The sequence below is a fragment of the Daphnia carinata genome, chromosome 7 (genome assembly GCF_022539665.2).
Source record: "Daphnia carinata strain CSIRO-1 chromosome 7, CSIRO_AGI_Dcar_HiC_V3, whole genome shotgun sequence".
NCBI lineage: Eukaryota > Metazoa > Arthropoda > Branchiopoda > Diplostraca > Daphniidae > Daphnia > Daphnia carinata.
Window position 1 is genome coordinate 7,738,742 of NC_081337.1, and position 19,043 is coordinate 7,757,784.

Consider the following 19,043-nt stretch of genomic DNA (forward strand, 5'->3'; position numbering starts at 1 on the left):
ATGTACACATACACACACACAACTTTAAGAAAAAAAAAGAAAAAAAAAAAAGAAAAAGGATCTATGTTTTGCTGGGCCCTTCAATCGAAGCAGCGCTCCAATCTCCATTACCGCGCGCTCCTATAAATATATATATATTGCCTGACTGGCAGTATTGCGTATATATATAGCCCGATAGAGAGAGAGAGAGAACGGGAGAGGGCAAGGCGGGGGGGGGGGGGGGAGTTAAGGATTGTGTTGGTAGCACAGCGAAAAGCATAACAGAGTGACATCAATAAGTCCTGCTGGCTGGCTAGACTATGCGTCATCCGCTCGCCAAGTATAGACGCAAACAAATATGTAGTATATCGTTGAAAGACGTCGTTGAAAAGAAAAACAAAACGAACCGTTTGACATCTGTGCCACCAACCCATTTCTCTTGTTCGTCGGGCCGCGACTCTTTTCGCTTCACTGTGTTAATACACGAAGCCAGAGGCCAGACCGATGGTATATAAAAAAAAAAAGACAATAAAAAAGGAAAATAGCTATACGATTATACTTATTCCTCATTTCGTAGACAGGCCAGTTTGGCGTTTTGTTTTCATTAAATAAGTCTTAGAAATTTTTATTGCAAAGTCTTCCTTATTTTAGGAAAAGGCATTATCGAAATTTAAAAGTTGGCAACTTACCAATATCGGTTTTATTGGGACCTGGACTTGAAATGATTCCTTTCTCGTTGATCCGCATAGAAGCCATTGTTGTCGTTTGCAAGAGACTTGTTCCACTGAATTTTGAAACACTAAAAATGCTATGGAGTACGTTTTTTTTTCGTTTTTTGGGGGGGAGCGGGGTGTCATGTAAGGCAATTGCGAGGTAAATCACGGCGACTATATCCCGATTGGTCGGTAATGTTCGATGTCCATAATACTGGTTCATTCCTATTCGGTCACGCAACAACATTAGTGACCAACGGGCGTTGAAACGTAGAGGAAACCCAAAATAAAAAAAAAAAACGTGCTGGAAATCAATTAACTTTTCCATTTACCTGACTTCCGACAGCATTTTTGTTTTGGCCGCAGGATTGGGTACCCCTATTGCACGGAAGTCTGTTCGCCACTTGAACTTCCAAAACTCTTTAGCTTTTTCCCCTTTGTATTTTTGAATGCATAATTCATTCTACGTCGCAATTATGCATGTCCAACGAACAGAAATAATCCTTCTATTACTACGTCGTTTTGCAACGCAGTTTGGAAATGAACGATACCCTCAGCCTTATACGTTTTACTATAAGTGAATAGGCACCGTCGTACTACGACAGTTTTTAAACTGTTTTAATACAATTATAGCCACGAACGTAAAATATATATATATATATATATTGAGTTATGGGAACAACAAGGAAAACAAAACAGGCCATCATATAGACCTTCTTACCGAACTTGATGTTGTTCAGTAGACCAGCAAACGTAAATTGCCTCTAATAACACTTCGTGCGTTATTGTGGCTCTCTTTCCTTAGATTTCCAGCCTAAAATCAAAGTGGGGATCTGAAACCAGTTTCATCCTATAATCGATATTATCGATAACGAAGCGTTCGTATGAAAGTTGTGGTTATATACGGGCTTCTCCTGGCAGTGTTTATCAGCCAAATGAGTCGGGTCATTCAAAAACATGAATAGCCATAATGAAAAAAATGTGCCGATACCGTGAGAAATCGAAGCTCTGACGGATGTCAGAGAAGAAACGTCATGTAATTACGATACTCGATCAATCGATGGCACAAATGATGGGGGAATCAGTCCATAGGTGTACGTCTGCAAAAACGATCGATTCATCTATCCAGATTTTTACCTAAGAGGCAGTGCTGTTGCGAGCTGAGCAGGTTACAATTAAAACGCACTGAATGCGATGCTGTCAAAACCATCAGCGTGAAAAATGCGCATAGTGAATTCGGGAAAACGACAACCAATCGATAAACGGATGAGCCTCGCACTCATAGCGAGCCGTCTCAGTTCAACTCTCTTCCATTTCATGTCCTGTTCTTCTATCTAGATAATACCGTTTCTCCACCTGTGATTCGTTAAGTTAAAGTACATATTTTCCTTCAGCCGAGAGGGACGCAGCCATTGTCAACAACGTCGCTATAGTGGTGACGTAAATGTTGTGCGAGCTAAAAATAAAAAATGAAACGATAATGGAAAGCGAAAATGTATAGGAAAAAAAAAAAAAAAAAAAAAAAAAAAAAAAAAAAAGTATAAAAGAAGGCGGTAAAGATGTCGCCGATTTTCGATAGCGGGACTAGCGGTCCGGCGGTTTTTCCCGGTGGACAGAAGAACCAATGGGACTGTGCATTTCTATCCTTCTTCACAGTCGAACAAGTCGGATTGTGCATCCAATGGGAGAAGGAATAAGGCGGGATTAACGGAAAGGAGTTGGGCCGGCGCAGAGGGTAGAGGGTTCGGCCTTCTTTTATATTCTATACCCTTTTCCTTTTTGCGGCCGTTTGAGGGACAGAGAAAAGCAGACTCACGAATTCCATTTCGAAGCTATTGCATAGAGACACTACAATTATGCGCAACACACACACACACACAAAAGCAAAGCAGAGAGAAAGAGGATTGTGGGTGGATGGGTGTTTTTTTTTTTTTTTTTTTGGCTGGACCGTTTCGTGCTTCGTGTCACAACGATGATGTACGCTGCGCAGCATACAAACAATGAATCAAGAAAAAAAAAAAAGGAAAATAGAGAAAGAAATGAAGAAGAAGACGCTCAAAGAGGAAAAAGAAAAGGGGGGGGAGGAGGAAGATAAGGAGGAGGAAAAATTAAAAAAAAAAAAGAAAGAAAATAAAAATATGGGAGGGGGGGTGTGTGTAGGAAGAAGGGAGGAAATCGTGGGAAAATGACGGAAAGAAAAAAAAAAGGTTGCGCAGTCGGCGTTGGTAGCGTGCCGAATCCGTCGGTGCGACTGTGGGAGGTCGGCAACCCGAAGAAGGAGGGTGCGATTGGAGATGTGATCTTCTGGTTGGTTGCCGATTGGGGCCGTCCTCAGCTAACGAATTGAACGGCCCCTACGGCGCAATGGCCACCGCCCCGTTCAACTGCGTTTGGGCCAGCCTTTTTTTTTTTTTTGTTCTTTTTCCTGCGGATGGCATAAACCAGAGAACTGCCTCTTCTTACCTCTCTTCGTTTTTCTCTTTCTAAAACACGCCCATTTGATTTCGTCTTGCCCTTCTTTCCTCTTGCTTTTGACTTTGGCTGTGTGGCGCTAGCTGCTCTGCTGGGCTACCTTTGTCGTGCCTCCCCATCTGCGATTGCCTCCCTTGCTTGAGTTGAAGCGGCCAGTCGGACTCTGGACTCAGTCCGAAGCTGATCGTTCTACTGCGTGACTCTCGCGTGCTTCCCTGATTGTTCCCTTTTTTTGCCCGACATACTTTGTTGTTGTTGTTTTGGTGGTGTTTTTTTTTTCGCTAGTTATCGGACTGAATACGCCATCGCCTAGCGTACGTGCCACTTCTTGCCAAAGTGTCGTGTCGGGACAATAGACGGACGATTGAAGTTGGTCAAAAACCCCCCAAAAAAACATTTTCAGCTCGCAGAGTGGCCAACTTTCGAGAAAAGAATTCTTTAGCCCCCCCGCGCGCATTCGTTTCACCTGTAGCCTATCCTTATTTTGACTATCTCTTGTCTCCATATAGACACACACACAGCTTTCATTTGGGTGTGTCATCCTACTTTGTGTCATTTCTTATTTCAACATTTGGCAGTTGGTAGAAACATTCGTGTGTGTGTGTGTGTGTGTGTGTGTGTGTTCCTTTTGACATCTGTGTGCTGTGTGATTTTGCTGTGCGTGCAATCTGCGTGACAAGTGAGGACGTACAATCGTACAAAAAAAAAAAAAAAGAAGCAAAACTTGTGGTCCGGGTTTCTCTTGGTTCGAACGTGTGTGTATGTGTGTGCGAGTGGGCCGAGTGCGATCGAACTCGTCCCTCTGCCAAAGAGAAAGAGTTTGCAGCAAACGTGACCGAGCGGGAAAAAAAATCGACTCTTATTGGGGGGCTTAGGCGAGAAATGATAACGGCCTCCTCGTCGATCCAGTCGCAAGTGTCGACGGGCAACAAGCTACGTAATTCGCCTCTGTCGTTCAGCATGTCTCTTTCGCCCGGCGCGGCCAGTTCTGCCAGCCCGGCTTCATCCGTAGCCGATTCGGCAGCTTCAGGAGTTTCGGCAACGGGAGTCGGCAGGTCTGCTACGCCCAGCCCGGACAGGAACAATTTGTCGTTGGATCACCGTCGCAGTCCAGTAGGTAGATCGCATCACTTGGGTGCCGGACATCCGCACGACCTTTCGTATCCGATTCGCCGGCCGAGTTCAGCCAACAGCCCGCCCGTTCGTGACAGCCCACCCAGTCGGGAAGCCAACCATTCGGCCGCCCTGCAGGCCTCACTGTCCGGATCGCTTCACGGGCCCAGCATGTCGTCGTCCATGTCGTTCGCCGCTCTGCACGCCGCCGCGGCCGCCGCCGCCGCCAATCAGAACGCCCTGCTGCACGGCAAAGGCGGCCTTCTCAGTGGCATGGGTCCCGGAGTGCCAGTCTCGTTGGCCGGATTGACGGGCATTCCGGGCATGCCGGAAGGATATCACCCAGGACTTTATCTGGGCCATCCGGCAGCGGCGGCTGCGGCCGCCGCAGCTGCCGCTGCTGCCAACATGCAAAATGCCGAACGTTCTCTTTACGGCCATCATCATCACGGTGGCCACTCGCACGGCATGCACTCCGGAGGCGGGCACAGCAACAGCCATCATCACAACGACAGATCGCCGTACAGCAGCCACAGCCCGCCGCCCATTTCCAGCACGGATCCGACAGCCAACGAGTGCAAGTTGGTCGACTATCGCAATCAAAAGGTGGCTGCTTTCGTCATCCACGGAGAGACAATGCTTTGTCTGCCGCAAGCCTTTGAGCTCTTCCTCAAGCACCTGGTCGGCGGCCTGCACACCGTTTACACCAAACTCAAGCGGCTGGACATTGTGCCGCTTGTCTGCAACGTCGAGCAGGTCCGCATTCTGCGCGGCCTCGGTGCCATCCAACCGGGCGTCAATCGCTGCAAGCTGCTCTCCTGCAAAGACTTTGACATCCTCTACAGAGACTGCACCACCGCCAGGTAATAAATACAAGACTTGCCTTATTCATTTGATTTATATTGGCGTATCGCCCATGACGTCGATCTCTAAGTCCCATCGACTTAACACGCGTTAGAGTTAGTCAACGTAGAGATGATGAGAGTCGATATGTCCAGTCGACCTCTCAACACCGTTCCCAAAATTCTCTCTCTCTCTCTTTTTTTTTTCATCTTTGTTTTCTTTATTTTTCTTTTCTTTATTTTTGAATCTCCGTGTGTCTGTCGGTCACTCTTTTTTTTTTTTTTTTTTTGGGGGGGGGGGGGGGGGCAGAGGAAGAACGGCTTATTATTACAGACTGCGGCATCTTTTCTCTCATCAGATAAGAAGTCCCGAGCCGCTTCCAATATACAGTACGTCAACGGACTCTGATTCCGTCCGATAAATCAAACATCTGCTAATGCGCTTCAGGCACAATATGCACCACATTTTCTTTTTTGTCCCGAAAAAAAAAAAAATACACACACACACTATACTCTCCGCAGCATGGAAGATGGTGCCGAGTCGGTTAGGGGACAGAAGGACAACATAGACCTTTTTTTTTTTTCAAAAAAAAAAAAAAAAAAAGATGTAGAGAAACAGCATCAGTTGTGATGAGATGGATAACGGTGTATATCCAACTTGAAATCTAGTCGTCATGCGATCCGATGTGAGTCATCTCTGCTTGGCCAGAAACTGCTTGTTGCCATATGACGGACTGCAGGAACCCTTTAATGAGCCGCGGGAAATTGAATCTCTTTTTGCTCCCGTGTTTACGAAAGCGAGTGCTCTTCGAGTGCTGATGGCCGAACTCCGGTCGTCGCTTTTGGGCGAACATTTTCACGACATTCGGTTGCCAGTTGTCATGGATGCCGTCTTCGTACACCGTCCCTCCTTGCTTATCGTCTCTGTGCTGGCCAACTTGAATTACCTGACTGCCGTCCCTCTTTTTTGGCCCATCAGTTTTAGGACTGCGCGTGTACACAAATGTCTAAGTTCCGCGTTTATTTATATCTACATACGACGTCTATCTTAGTGAAGGCTCTTTGTCTCCCGGTTTCAAATCAACCACCTTCCATCCGAGGGGGGCGTAAAAAGCTGATGGTATGCAGTATATAAATTACCCGTGTACTAGTCGATCCCTGGGCGTAAGTTGCAAAGCCAATGCAACCGAGTTCGGAGGCTGTGAAGCCAACATCGAGTGAAAAAAAAAAAAAGAATGAGATTGAGAGATGTGAGTGGAATTACTACAAACACGAAAGAAAGAGGCTGAGGGTGAGGGGAGAGATGAGGAGAAAAAGAGGGTTGGTTGAAGCGTAGGGATTTAGATGAAAGATTTCCGTCAGAATTGCCTCATTTCTCTCGATCGAGCTCCCTTATGAAACGCTTAGCGTGCTAGCTTTACACAATACGACCTCACGCACATATAAATAAAGTATGTAATTCGTTTTGTTTTGCTTTTTTTTTTTTTTGTTTTTATTTTTTTCATCAAAATGTCTTGCATTGAGGGTTCGGTTGTTTGCAGTGCGGGAGACGAAAAAGAAATCTTATGAGAGAGAATTGAACACAAGAACTAAGCACAGGGTATTATCAAAAAAAAAAAAAAAAAAAAAAAAGAAGTCTGACGAAACAAAGCAATATAATATTTATTTTTTCATATCGCCAAGGCCTAATAAATAGTGATGACGGTTGGAATTTTCTTTCTTTTTTTTTTTTTTTTTTTTTGAGAGGGAGGGTTGGCGGTATCCAAACATCTTTGAAACCAATAGCGACGGCATTCTTTTTCCCGTCCGGAACGACAAAATGTTGGACGGTCCGAGTTCTCGGTGATTTGATCGAGGTAGATGTGCGCGTTTCATATTTGAGGGGGGGGGGGGGGACATGAAAACATGTGTTTTCCATCCCCGTCTCTAAGTTGATTATGAATGAAAACTGATATGCAGTCTATTACGGGGTTAGACATGCACAGCTAGGCTACTACAATTTGATTACTTTGGATGTCGATCGAGGGCAGCGTGGCGTATATATATATAAACATATACAATACATATACACATAGATATACGCATACAGTGTATAGTAGATGAGGGAGCAAGCGGATGCAACTAGGCGAGAGATGTTAAAGAGAGGGACTAGAGAAGGGGAGGGAGATGGAGGGCTAGGGAGGGAGAGGAGGAGCGTCGAAAGCTCAGATTCTCCTTAGTAGCCCAGCTCAATTACCAGTAATTAATGATTGGGTTGTTGTCAATTACGAGTCTCTTCCGTCTGCTTTGGATACTATATAGATTTCCCATGTCGAAATGAAGCATCGCATCACTTGCCCAAAACTGGTCGCAAAACGCATCTCTACACAATCACTATAGACGGGTCTCGTAGACGTGTAATTTCCTTTGTCGTTCTTCTGGCTCTCTTAAGAACGCAACACAAAGGGCATTGCAAACATTGTCAACTGCCATGGTCACAGAGATGCTTTCCACTTTCGTTCTACTAATGTTGCTCGTTAGCCGCTTGTTTTTGATCATCATTGGCCAGCGACGTCGATGTTGTTCACTTGTATCTACATTCCACGCGTATATGTTTTCGCAAATCGTCTGATGTACTGCACTATTATTATTATTTTTTTTTTTTTTAAAGCGAAACCATTTGACTTTAAATCGGTTCACGAAGAACGTGAACAGCGTACGGGTGGTGGTTGTCGTATGAATTTTGAGAGCGAGACGTCCCGAAAAAAAAAAAAGCTATTCCATCATATGCCCATAAGCGCAATATAAAACGCGTTTGGCCCAGTCAGTTTTTGTGTCTGCTCGAAATAGAATAACACATACACCCCATCTTTTTATTTATTTATTTATTTTTTTCATTATTTTGTGTTTTTCTGCCTCCCTCTTTTTTTTTTTTTTTTCTATCCACCATCACACACCCCCCTCGTTTCCCGCAGTTTTGTCGGCCACAAAGTTTTATGGGCTACGGTCGCGTTTCTGTTTTGTTTTGTTCTCTTTTCTCTCTTCTTCTTTTTGTGTGTGTGTCTTTTCTTTTCTTTTTTCTTTTTTTGATGTGAGACAGCCGTGGAAAAGAGAAGCGCGTCGGATATGAATGATCTTAATCACGGGGTATGGCACATGATGGGAGTTACGCTTTTTGTTGTTTCGTTTATTTCTCTCTTTCCTATGGCCCCAACGCGAACCCCCTTTTGTGTTTCTGTTCATTGTCTTTAATGACCGACATGTGAGTTTGGGCAATGTTGGAATTGTTAGATAATAGCCACGAACCAGGGTTATTGTAGACGCGTATGTGCGTGCGTAAATGTCTAATAGAGGACATGACTATGTAGCGTATAATGTGCAGTACTGTTTTTTTTTTGTTTTGTTTTGTTTTTTTTTTGAAAGAAAAAAGAGCAAGTGTAACACAGAACAGCGTAGACCGCATTAGAGGCGATACAACGAGGTGTGGCGACTGGTGTATACGCTGTGTGAATAGGCACATTAGGAGGGCGCAAAGCGAGTAACCGACTGGCGACTGGATGGCCGAGACATAGACAGGAACTGGAATAAGAGCCTACAACGAGCTGATTATTAGTCGAAATGGACGCCGGGAAGTGTGGTCATTTCACATTGTTTGATCGGCTCGTAAAAAAAAAAAAAAAAGAAACGAAAAAAAAAAAAACCAAACAAAATTAATATGGAATACATTTTCAAATAAAAGGGAATAATATCTATGGAAAAGGCGAGCCGAAATGGATCGTCAAAGTTTGTGCACCTTCACGTTTCGAGCTGGCACCGCAATTGGAGAACGGCTATTGCCTCGTCTTCTCGCGGATTCATATAAAAATAAAAACCTGAAATAAAAATGAATATAAAAAAGGGAGGGGGGGGGGGAACTAGAAAACACACACACATACCAAAGGAAAAAAAAGATAGCCAAAAAAAAAAAACAAAAAAAAACAAAACAGGGAGAGCAAGAAGCGACTTGATTTCAGTAACCGGCGGGACAGTTTTTTGTGGCATTTCGTTTTTGTTTTGTTTTTCTTTTACTGAACGGTTAGGGGTCATATAAGAAGCCAAATCAAAGCCAAAATCGTCTGTTTAGAAAAAGAGTAAAAAGCGGCATTGTAAATTGCACAAGAGAAAGAAAAAAAAAAAATAAAATAAAATAAAAGGAGACAACCAACAAAATGAATAAGACTTCGCCCCGTGGCTTAAGGCAACAACAAAAATCAAAAGAAGTGAAACAGACGTGCGCAATCGGAAAGGGATAAAAAAAAAAAAAAAAAAAAGACTTGCGTCAGAACATGGACGAATCCAATTCAACAACATTAGTAGCAAAGATAAGACCCCCGGCTTTCCGTTGATGATGACGATCAAGTGTTAGCCAACGAACTCCCTCCCCCCCCCCCCCCAACTCTTTGTTAAAGAAGAAGGCTTTTAATCGTGCAAGATCATAAGAATCACGTCGAGTTGTATTATTTACCAGTGCCATACGCACATGTCTAGATGAAAGATACACTCTACACTTTTGGCTTGTTCCACATTTACTTTAATCTTTTTTTTTTTTTTCCCTTCCTTATTCCGCCATTGCCGGCTTGTTCGATTTCGAGGGGCTCGTCTTTGCCCAACAGATTACGCGTTCCAAGGATAGAGATGACTTGTAACAGCTCCATTCTGCGAACGATTCAGAACAATGAAGTTTTTGAATCAACTCTTTTTTTTTTTTTTTTTGCTTTCCCTCAGTTTCGACTACGTGACTCTTAGATATATATATATATATATATTTTTAAATAGTTTGAAGTACTATAAGCAGCAGGCTTTTTTTTTTTTTTAAGTGATGTTATATCCCTTCCTCCCCCGCGTTTCTTTTTAATTTACCATTAAATTTTTTTTTTCATAATTGAAAAGAACATTTTTTCTATTTGCTTCTCCCCTCTCTCTCTCTCTTTTCTTTTTTTTTTTTCCATCCTCAATACTTCCTCTGCTTATAACATAGACGGTGGGAACAGAAAGTTACTAGATTAGATAGAGAGATAGATACGAGCATCTGAGTGACAATTCATCGGCTTCATTTCACTCGTTGTCGCTCTTTTCAGCGGCGATGGTGACGTCGAACAAATCGTCAGCCGATGACTTGCAACATGTCAACATATTCCATCGTTCCCTCCCGTTGAAGAATTTAACTAAAGGCTACTAGAAATATACAGTTTTGCTTACGTTAAAAAAATACTGGGGGGAGGGGGGGGGGAAGAAAACAGCAGGGAAAAAAAGGAGAGATCCGGAATGAAGTAATGAATTAAATAACAAACAAAACATAATAAAAAATCGTTACTAAAGATAAAAGGGGAAAGAAAAAAAAAAAAAAAAAAAACATTTCTAACCGACTATGACGACAATATCGCCCTATCGGAGAAAATGTCATAATCACGCCGGTGAAAAAAAAAAAAAAAAAAAAAAAGAGGGGGGGGGGGGGAAAGAATGAGGGGCGGAGTTTTAGTGGCTAGCGGCGCACGCTCGCAAAAACACGGACAAAGTGTCTTATATACTATCTATCCGGCCGAGTCATCACCGAACACGGTCGAAGCTTTTTGTCGCCATTGAAGCGCGAGCACACGCACAGGGGCCCAACTCTTCTTCTATTCATTTGAAAACGTTGTTGATCATTGTCGCCGTGTCGTGTACACAGCCAGAATAACCCGAACTCCATAGAATAGAGCCAACTCTCGTATATGACGCGAAAATTGTAGGCTCTTTTTCCTATCCACGGACAGATGTCGAGTCGAATCATTTCAACCGTTTCTTTCGTTACGTGTTACAAGTATATGTATATATCTTTTTTTTTTTTTTTACGTTTCATCAACCTTCCCACCTCCGCCCCATCAAGAAGAAAAAAAAACGAGCATGTTGCTTATAAGAATAAAAGCCTGCAAACATTTTTTTTTTTTTTCTGGGTTGTGTTTCAGCATGAGAATGTTTCTTTCCCCCCTCTTGCCGATTGAGGGAAGGTAAAAGGCATATGCCGTATAATAAATAAATGAAATAAAAATATGGGAAGATAAATCGGAAGAATGAACAGGAAAAAAAAAATGAATTGCAGGGAAAGAAAAAGGCGAAATATTGTACTAGGTTCGACTATAGGCAATGCACATGAAAAGAGCGAGAAAGAAAGAGAAAGAAAAAAAAAAGTGAGACGGAATCCCTATTGGTATAGAGTGTGATTGATATATGGCAATATCAAGTCACTGGTGAAGATGGATGAGATGCGCTGTAAGGGCTAAGGGGTGGTCGCACGGTACGTAAAAGAGGACCAGGACCCAACGAGATACGGATTCTTTTCTTTTCTTTTTTTTTTTTTTTTTTTTTTTTTTTTATCCTCACATATTCATATTTATTTTCTTTTGCGTGGATTTTCCAATAAGCTGCGCGCGCAAACACACACTCTGCATCTGTCATTTTTAGACGAACGCGTCGGGATGTGTATAGAATGATACATCATCGCCAGTACGAACAAAAGGGGGCATCTATTCGTATATACTGTACATATACATTTTTTTAAATTTTAAGTTGTCATCATTCAGTTAAAATAGGATAAGCGCTGATGCCTTACGTACTAAAAGTGTTTGATTGAATTAAAAAAAAAAAAAAAGGATCGGACATTTGACGAAATTGGGCCATCACGTTTTGGTCAAGTCATTTTGGGAGAACATTGTTCAGAAACAGTTAGGATAGAAAGAGAAAAGAAAACGAAAGAGACACAGACGTACGACGAGAAAAGAAAAAAGGGAATGAGATGGAGGAAAGGCCGGCACATCTTGAAGATTTATGTCGACACGACCCTCCAATTAGGGGAGGTGAAAAGGATGGGGAGTGGGAGGGCAGAATGTGGTTATCCTGTGCGGACACACCGACACGGACGCGCACCGCCACAGACACCAACAGCACACAGGGATGAACTACAAGAAAGACTTGCAAAGCCAGAAGAACCTGGTCTTCTAGTTCTCTCTATTTTTTTTTTTTTCTTTTTCGTTTCTTCATTTAAAAATCAAGAAAACAAAAGAGGCGGATAGGAAAAAAAACAAAAAAAAAAACAAAAAAAACAAAAGAAAGGGGAAGAAAAACTGGATGTTTTGAGAAGAAGATGAGAAAGAAAGAAATCATACGACGAGAAAAGAATATAGTATTATTGGAAACGAAAACAAAACATGCAGACACATCGCTGGCATTCCTCGAGTCGGCGTGTGCTGGCCCGATACCGCTGTCCGTCCCGTACAAGCTCTTGAAATGAACCAGCGCAAAAGCCTTTTTCTTTTCTTTTCTTTTCTTTTTTTTTTCGATACATGGATGCACTCATCTATACAGACAAAGACTTGAACACAAAAAAAAAAAAAAAAATAAAAATTAAAAAAAAAAAAGGCAGTGATAATATACAGACCTCTCGTGCTTAGACAACAACAATGAGGCTGGCCATAGCAGCACATATATATAAAGAAAAGAGAGAGAAGAAAAACAACAAGCCAAACATATCTCTTTTCTCTCTATTTATATATATATACATGTATTTATAAATAAAAGGATACATATATAACATATTGTGTGAGTATAAAGAGAAAAAAAAAAGGGGGAGGTTGACCGTTCGGGATAAATCATAGGGCCCGTTGTGTTAGGAACAAACACACACACAAAAAAAGAATGAGAGGTATGAATAAGAAGAGGAAAAGCAATCGCTGAAGAGAGAGGGAAAAAAAAAACTGCTTAAATGACCGCTCATCATAGTCTTTTGTTTGTGTGTCTGTGTGTGTGTGTGTGTGTGTTGTTAGGCAATTCAAAGTATGGTATTGTTTCTTTCAGTGTGGGTGTCTCGTGCACGATGGGAGTTGCGATTGGCGTAGAGGTCGGAGATCCCATCGCAGTCCACCACAATAGACTCTCCAACCTGTACAGCTATATACATTTTTATTTTTTTACGACTCGTCATCATTTCTAATATTCCCCTAGTGCTATTGAACGACGACCTTGCAGCAAATGGTTTTCTTTTTCTCTTTCTCAATCGACTGAACAGATGAAATGTTCATTCTCTATCTCGTGAATGCCCATTTAAACGAACGCTCACACAGGCGTCAGTCTATGCGCACAAAAGCGTGGAGAGAAAGACAAAAATAAATCGAGAGGAAAAGAAAAAGAAACTCAATAAGAAAATGATAGAAGAAGAGGAGTCCCATGTATCGAATCGAGAGAGAACATCACCTTCTAATAGAGCCCCCACTTCAATAGGTCTTCCTTCGTTTGCCAGTATATATCTGTTGGAGCCTTCTTTTTGGTCTTGTTCTTCTCTCCCTTCTTTTTTTTTTTTTTTCTATAGTGCCTCGATCGAAGAGAACCATCGCGTTGCATTATTGTTGGCAATTAAAAACCGGTTACAAATGGGCTGTGGGACCCTTCTTTGGTTCTATCTTGTACACAAAGGCCTCGTTCCACTCGTTCTTTTGTTTCGGACGTGAACTCTCCATTCCAATGTCTTTTCGTTTTCTTATTGTTCGACAACAAGAAGAAAACGAAAAAGGCGGACGAATGAGAGAAACATCGAGACAGCGAAAGAAAGAGAGAAAGAGAGAGAGAGACGTGTTGTTCAGACACAGGCGTATCACAACAACAGCCGCCCTCGTCTCTGTCCATCCATTGCGTCTTGCCGGCGTCTTGGTCTTCATTCTCTCTCACACATTCGTTCGCCACCTTGTTTTATTTTTTTTTCTAGCTGTGCCACGCAGCCTCAAACGCGTCCACCCACCCAATCCGCTAGACAATCAGTCCTTTAGTGAATTGTTAATAGTGTGAATAACAGGTTCCGACTGCCTTTTTGAAAGGAAATATATCGGACGAGAAAAGTGACTAGTCTCGTCGGCTCCACCTCGCTTGGCGTTCGGGTCCCACTGATAACGTCATCCACTCCATCCTTGTTTAATATACTTAAATAATGTCACACCACATCTTCTTCTAAGCTATATGACAAAAAAAAAAAAAAAAAAAAAAGCATCAAAGTTGCAGCACACACACGCTCTTTTTCATTTCTGCTTATCTTTTGTTTTGAATTTTGTTTTTGTTTCTTTTGTAATAGCAGTGTTGCCATTGCTATTGAAAGGCATGTTTTGTTTTTTGATATCGGACAACTAAATTGGACGCGGCATTTTTTTTTTTTTTCTCTTTTGTAGAGGTCCCCGCATAGTTTGATTTGTCATCCACTCGAGGAACGACACATTTTCAAGTTCTTTATTTAATGGGCCATAGTTTGAATAACTAAATCGCGTGAACTAAAGATTTGAATAGCATAACTAAAGAGACGGACAGGGAAAAAAAAAAAAAGGAAGCAACAAAAAGATATTGTCGAAATGATCAAGGAAAGAAATGTGGACGACCGCATCTCTAGCTAACCGTCGTCGAGAGGGACGACATGTTCTCAGCATCATTTCTCTTTCGAACACGAAACGGTAGCTGATAACGGGACGATATGGAGGGTGGCAAAGGAGGGGAGACGGGAGGAGGAACAAGAAATAAAAAGAAAAAAAAAATCAAACAGACCTAGAACACGTAAACAGAAAAAAAAAAATGGATATGAAAATGTTTTTTTTTTTGAAAATAAAAGAAACTTGGCTGTTGAATCTCGCGTGCATTCAACTGCCCTGACCGTATTCCGTCCGTGTTTGGGCCTGAGCAGCGCACAGTTTTTTCTCACGATGGACCCTGGCGTTGGTGCCTGTTGTTTTGTTTTTTTGTCATCGATTGAAGAGGTCTCACACAGTATACGGAAATATTCGATAAAACGAGAGAAAAAAGAAGAAAAAAAATAACTGGAGGAAGAATGAGAATATTTGAAAGAAAACGATGCGTTGAATACATAAAAAAAAAAAAAAGAAAACGGGCGTGGTGTTACCCTCCACCTTCCCCAATATGCCTCAACCACGGAAAGAGAGGGATACAAAAAAACACACACACACATCGTTACATCTGGCTATCGCGAAGGAAAAAAAAAAAATGTGTATCTAACGTTTTTTTGGAAAAGGGGGGGGGGGGGGGGGTGAAAATTTTTCTACGAAACGAAAGAAATGTCGTCGTTTTTTTTTTTCACATTATTTGTTCTCTTTGACGTTGCCTGTGAACTGTACGTGTACACGGCATGCATATATAGACTTTGACACAGGAGGGAGAAATAAAAAGAGAGAAAAAAAACCAGGGGGGACACGAAAGATTTGTCTGGGAATCGGAACCCCCCCTCCCTCGCCCCCTTCTCGATAAGTAATAATAAATAAGTAAAGAATAAAAAAAAAACACATCCCAAAAAAAAAAAAATAGGAAATTCCATCAAAGGGACGTATTTTTTTATGTGTGCGTATGTGTGTCTTGATCCAAAGTGTAGGGGGACATTCAACAGTAGCAATAGCGATGGCGTCATTCCTCCTATCAGTTTCTGTTTCGTACATATGCACGGAATTTCCCAAGATTGTTACTTCCCAGCCGTTAGTACTATCTTGCCCAATTTTTTTTTTCCATGGGAAAAATCGGGAAAAGAATCGTACGAATAAGCCCCAATATTCATAGCATCACACATTTTTTTTTTCTTCGTCTGCCTCTTTGTTTTGCATTTATTCACGGCTGCCACTTTCATGCAAGACCAGATGCTGAACAGAAAATATTCTCGTCCTTTTTCTCTCTCTCTTTATCTTGATTCACATCCTTGCCGTTATTATTATTTCAGCCTTTACACAACTATATCTGCGTTAGCCTATCTGTTGTTCGTATGTATTCTATAGGTGCACGTATAAGGAAAGAAGAAAACGAAAAATGGGTAGAGGGGGGGGAAGGAAGAAACCAAAAGTGTATAGCCATTTGCCTGTGTGTGTGTGTGTGTGTGTGCTTCTCTTATATGCAACTCAAAGCTGTCATTCCGTCAATGATCGATGGTCTCCGTGTTCCAGAGCGGTTTTAATTAGCAGAGGGTTGGGATCACACACGGACAAGCGTTGAATATACGAAAAGTGAGCGACAGCATTTAAAGAAGAATAAGATCTATGGGGTCGCATATACTCGTTTTGAAAAATACAAAAACCCAACTGTGAAGAAAGAAATACGTAATTAAATCATTCAACTTGATTGGTAAAAAAAAAAAAAAGAAAAATTCCGCTGATGAGATACGCACCAGTTTTCCTCTTTCTCTTCATTCTTGCGTCAGATCATTTTTGGAGAAAAACTGGTTGAAGTATAGACACGTGGCCCAATGTAACCGAATTGCGTGATATTAGAAAAGATTGAAAACTCAAACTGAAAAAAAAAAAAAGGCAAAAAAAAACATTTTTTTCCCTTTGCTTATGGCCATTGATTGGTGTCATCGGAAAGTTATTTCAATGGTTGAAGGCCCCTTGCAGCACGCGGGCGCTTCAAAAGCATTGAACATAGTGAATACAACTATGCAAATCACATGCATTCCTTCCGTCTGCTTTTTTCTATTGATTTGCCTGCATTCATGCGTGCGTGTGTCTGTGTGTGTGTGCGGTTGATCGCATTCAACAAAAAAAAAAAAAAGAAAAAGAAAAAAGAGTGGCTTTGGAAGCCACTCTCGTCTCACAGATTCACAAGCCAAACTCCAACAGTCCAACTCGAACATCAAAGCAAAAAGAAGTCGAGGCCTCTTTAGACTTCCATTTTTTCCCCTTTTATCTTTCCATTTTTATTTTTCTCTATCTCTCTGTCTATCCTATTCTCCTTTTGCTATCGTGTCCCCTTGTATAATATCTAATTACAATCGATATTCCTCTTGTCATTGGCATGCTGTTATTTTTATTTTTTTTATTCAGTTTTATTCTCTGATTGGCTTGATAGCCGGGGCCATAAGTAAGCCTCTTATAGCCCCTTTCCATTTCACAGTCCTTGTCTATATATCCCTGCCTCGTGAATGAGTGCTTTTCACGCATCACACGTGCCCTTTACGCTCCCCAAGTTCACGTCTATACGGCTGTTATTTCACTGGGTGTGTATCGTTGGCTCTTCGTTAAGCGCATACATTTGTTTCTACACTGCAAGCAAACGTCCGTTCCCTTCAAAAATGCTAAACAAGGAAAAAGAAAAGAAAACAAGCTAAATGCCCGCCAGGGCATGGAAAGGATTGAAAATCCAATATTGAATTCGTCACATGAGAGAAAAACGAGACGAAATAGCTGTAAGGCGTTAAATGTCGAGATATATAGGGGAAGAAAAAAAGAGATGGAAAGATTATAAAAAGGGACCCTCATTTTTTTTTTTATACGAGTCTATTAGTTTTATTTCGGCCTTCGTTTTTCATGAATATTTGTACGCACAAATGCACGGGATAGCCGAGACTTTCATCTGTGGGGGGGAAGCATTCAGCTTGTATATAGCTCGCAGCTTGCATGCCACAAAGGGAAAAGATGAGACACATACACACAACCATCATGTCGGATCCCATTTCATCCATTAGCTGCTTTGTTTTTCGTTTTTTTTTTTTTTTTTTATTTGTTTCTTTGGGTTGCTTACTCTTCCCCCTTTTTTTCTCAATCTGTATCGGCCTATCAGCAAACAGCGACGCCATTGCTCTTTCTCCCTCAGGCTTTGTGTGCCGCTTCGACCTGTTGACACCTATCTATACTACTCCCTTAGGGACTTACGTGTCTGGACACGTCACACACATCGGTCTCTCAGATGTCTAGCGCAAAGAAAGAAAAAAAACGCATAAAGTATTGAAGTGAGAGAAATGCAGGACGTGTGTTTACTTTACGGTGCGTGGAAACTGGATTTGCAGTGGGTACGTTCCAGTCGGTATCAGGTACGCGTCGCTCGTCATTTCCATTGTCAAATGGAAGAAAAGGCAAACCGAATATGTCATTTGTCATATTTTTGTTTTTCTCTCCTTTCCCCTCAATGTGCAAGTTCAGCGGCCATCGTCCCATTGCTTGGACAGGGGGGAGGGGGAGTACCTTTATATAGCTCGCTTTTATTTGGGGGTATTTTGTGCACCCCTTTCGGTAGAAATAATGATCTTTGGAGGGCTAAATGGTGAAACAACATGACACATCTACACACATGGCCGTCCATAACATGCACGCACACACGGATGAACTGAAGCCGGGCCTTCTCGATAGACGGGCCGACAACTGCGTTTTAACAAACACACACAGCCAACATGTGTTCAGGCCACACTGGTCAAAAAACGCGAGTTCTTTCTTAGCCATTGTGTCTCTGATTAATAGCCAACAACGTAGGAAAGCTATCCAACCCTTACATCGTATGTAACTATATACGTATGGTTGCCACAAGAATAGAACACACTGCATCAAGGGGTGTTAAGCAACCTGTAAGTTTTTTTTTTATTTTACTAGTTTCGATATACGTGGTTTGTTGGACACATCTGAATTCGGTATAGTCTCCGTTGAGGCAAAAAGAGGGACCTGTTAGATGTCGCCGGGTGCAACTGCATCCGGCCACGGAATTTATGCTCAATGCAGTATAAACACAACACGTATACAGCGGCTTTCTTCCCTTTCCTTTTTTTTTTTTCTTATGAAACGTATCTCGTCTAGACGTTTTACTTGTAAACATAACTTCCAATTTTCTTCGTTTTCCTTATGGTGTGTTCCAACCTTTTACGTGTTTCACCACATAGCCAGCGATGTTCGCCCGCCTGCTCCATTTGCTCTTTAAGATAGTTTTTAGGCCCGAGCTCGAGTTTTGGATTGTATTCATCCAATTTCAGTGTAATATGCCTGCTTCAATAAGCTCATTTTATTTGCCGGCAGAGATCCAGGCGTGGGGGAGGGGGGTACGTAAAGCAATGGAGGGGAATATAGTGGTAACTGAAAAAAAAAAAAAAAAAAAATGGAAAGGAATGAAAAAAAAGGAGGGGTAGGGAATAGATATTAGG

The 19,043-nt window shown here is 41.9% G+C and overlaps 2 protein-coding genes across 3 annotated transcripts in view; one reads left to right on the forward strand and one right to left on the reverse strand.

Moving 5' to 3' along the window:
• Positions 1-3,274, reverse strand: part of LOC130688711 (cytosolic carboxypeptidase 2-like) — a 63,056-nt gene extending 59,782 nt beyond the window's left edge. The window contains exon 1 of the mRNA XM_057511724.2: positions 3,265-3,274. The gene's annotated coding sequence lies outside the window, so the exon portion shown is untranslated. The remainder of the gene's footprint in view (positions 1-3,264) is intronic.
• A 35-nt stretch (positions 3,275-3,309) lies between these two features.
• The window catches only part of LOC132088134 (dachshund homolog 1-like), a 29,448-nt gene continuing 13,714 nt past the window's right edge, over positions 3,310-19,043 (forward strand). The window contains exon 1 of one of the 2 annotated variants that reach the window (XM_059496106.1): positions 3,310-5,140. In XM_059496106.1, the coding sequence (XP_059352089.1) occupies positions 4,047-5,140 (1,094 nt within the window). In that variant the 5' untranslated portion in view covers positions 3,310-4,046. The remainder of the gene's footprint in view (positions 5,141-19,043) is intronic. The other variant, XM_059496107.1, reaches the window with a different exon arrangement.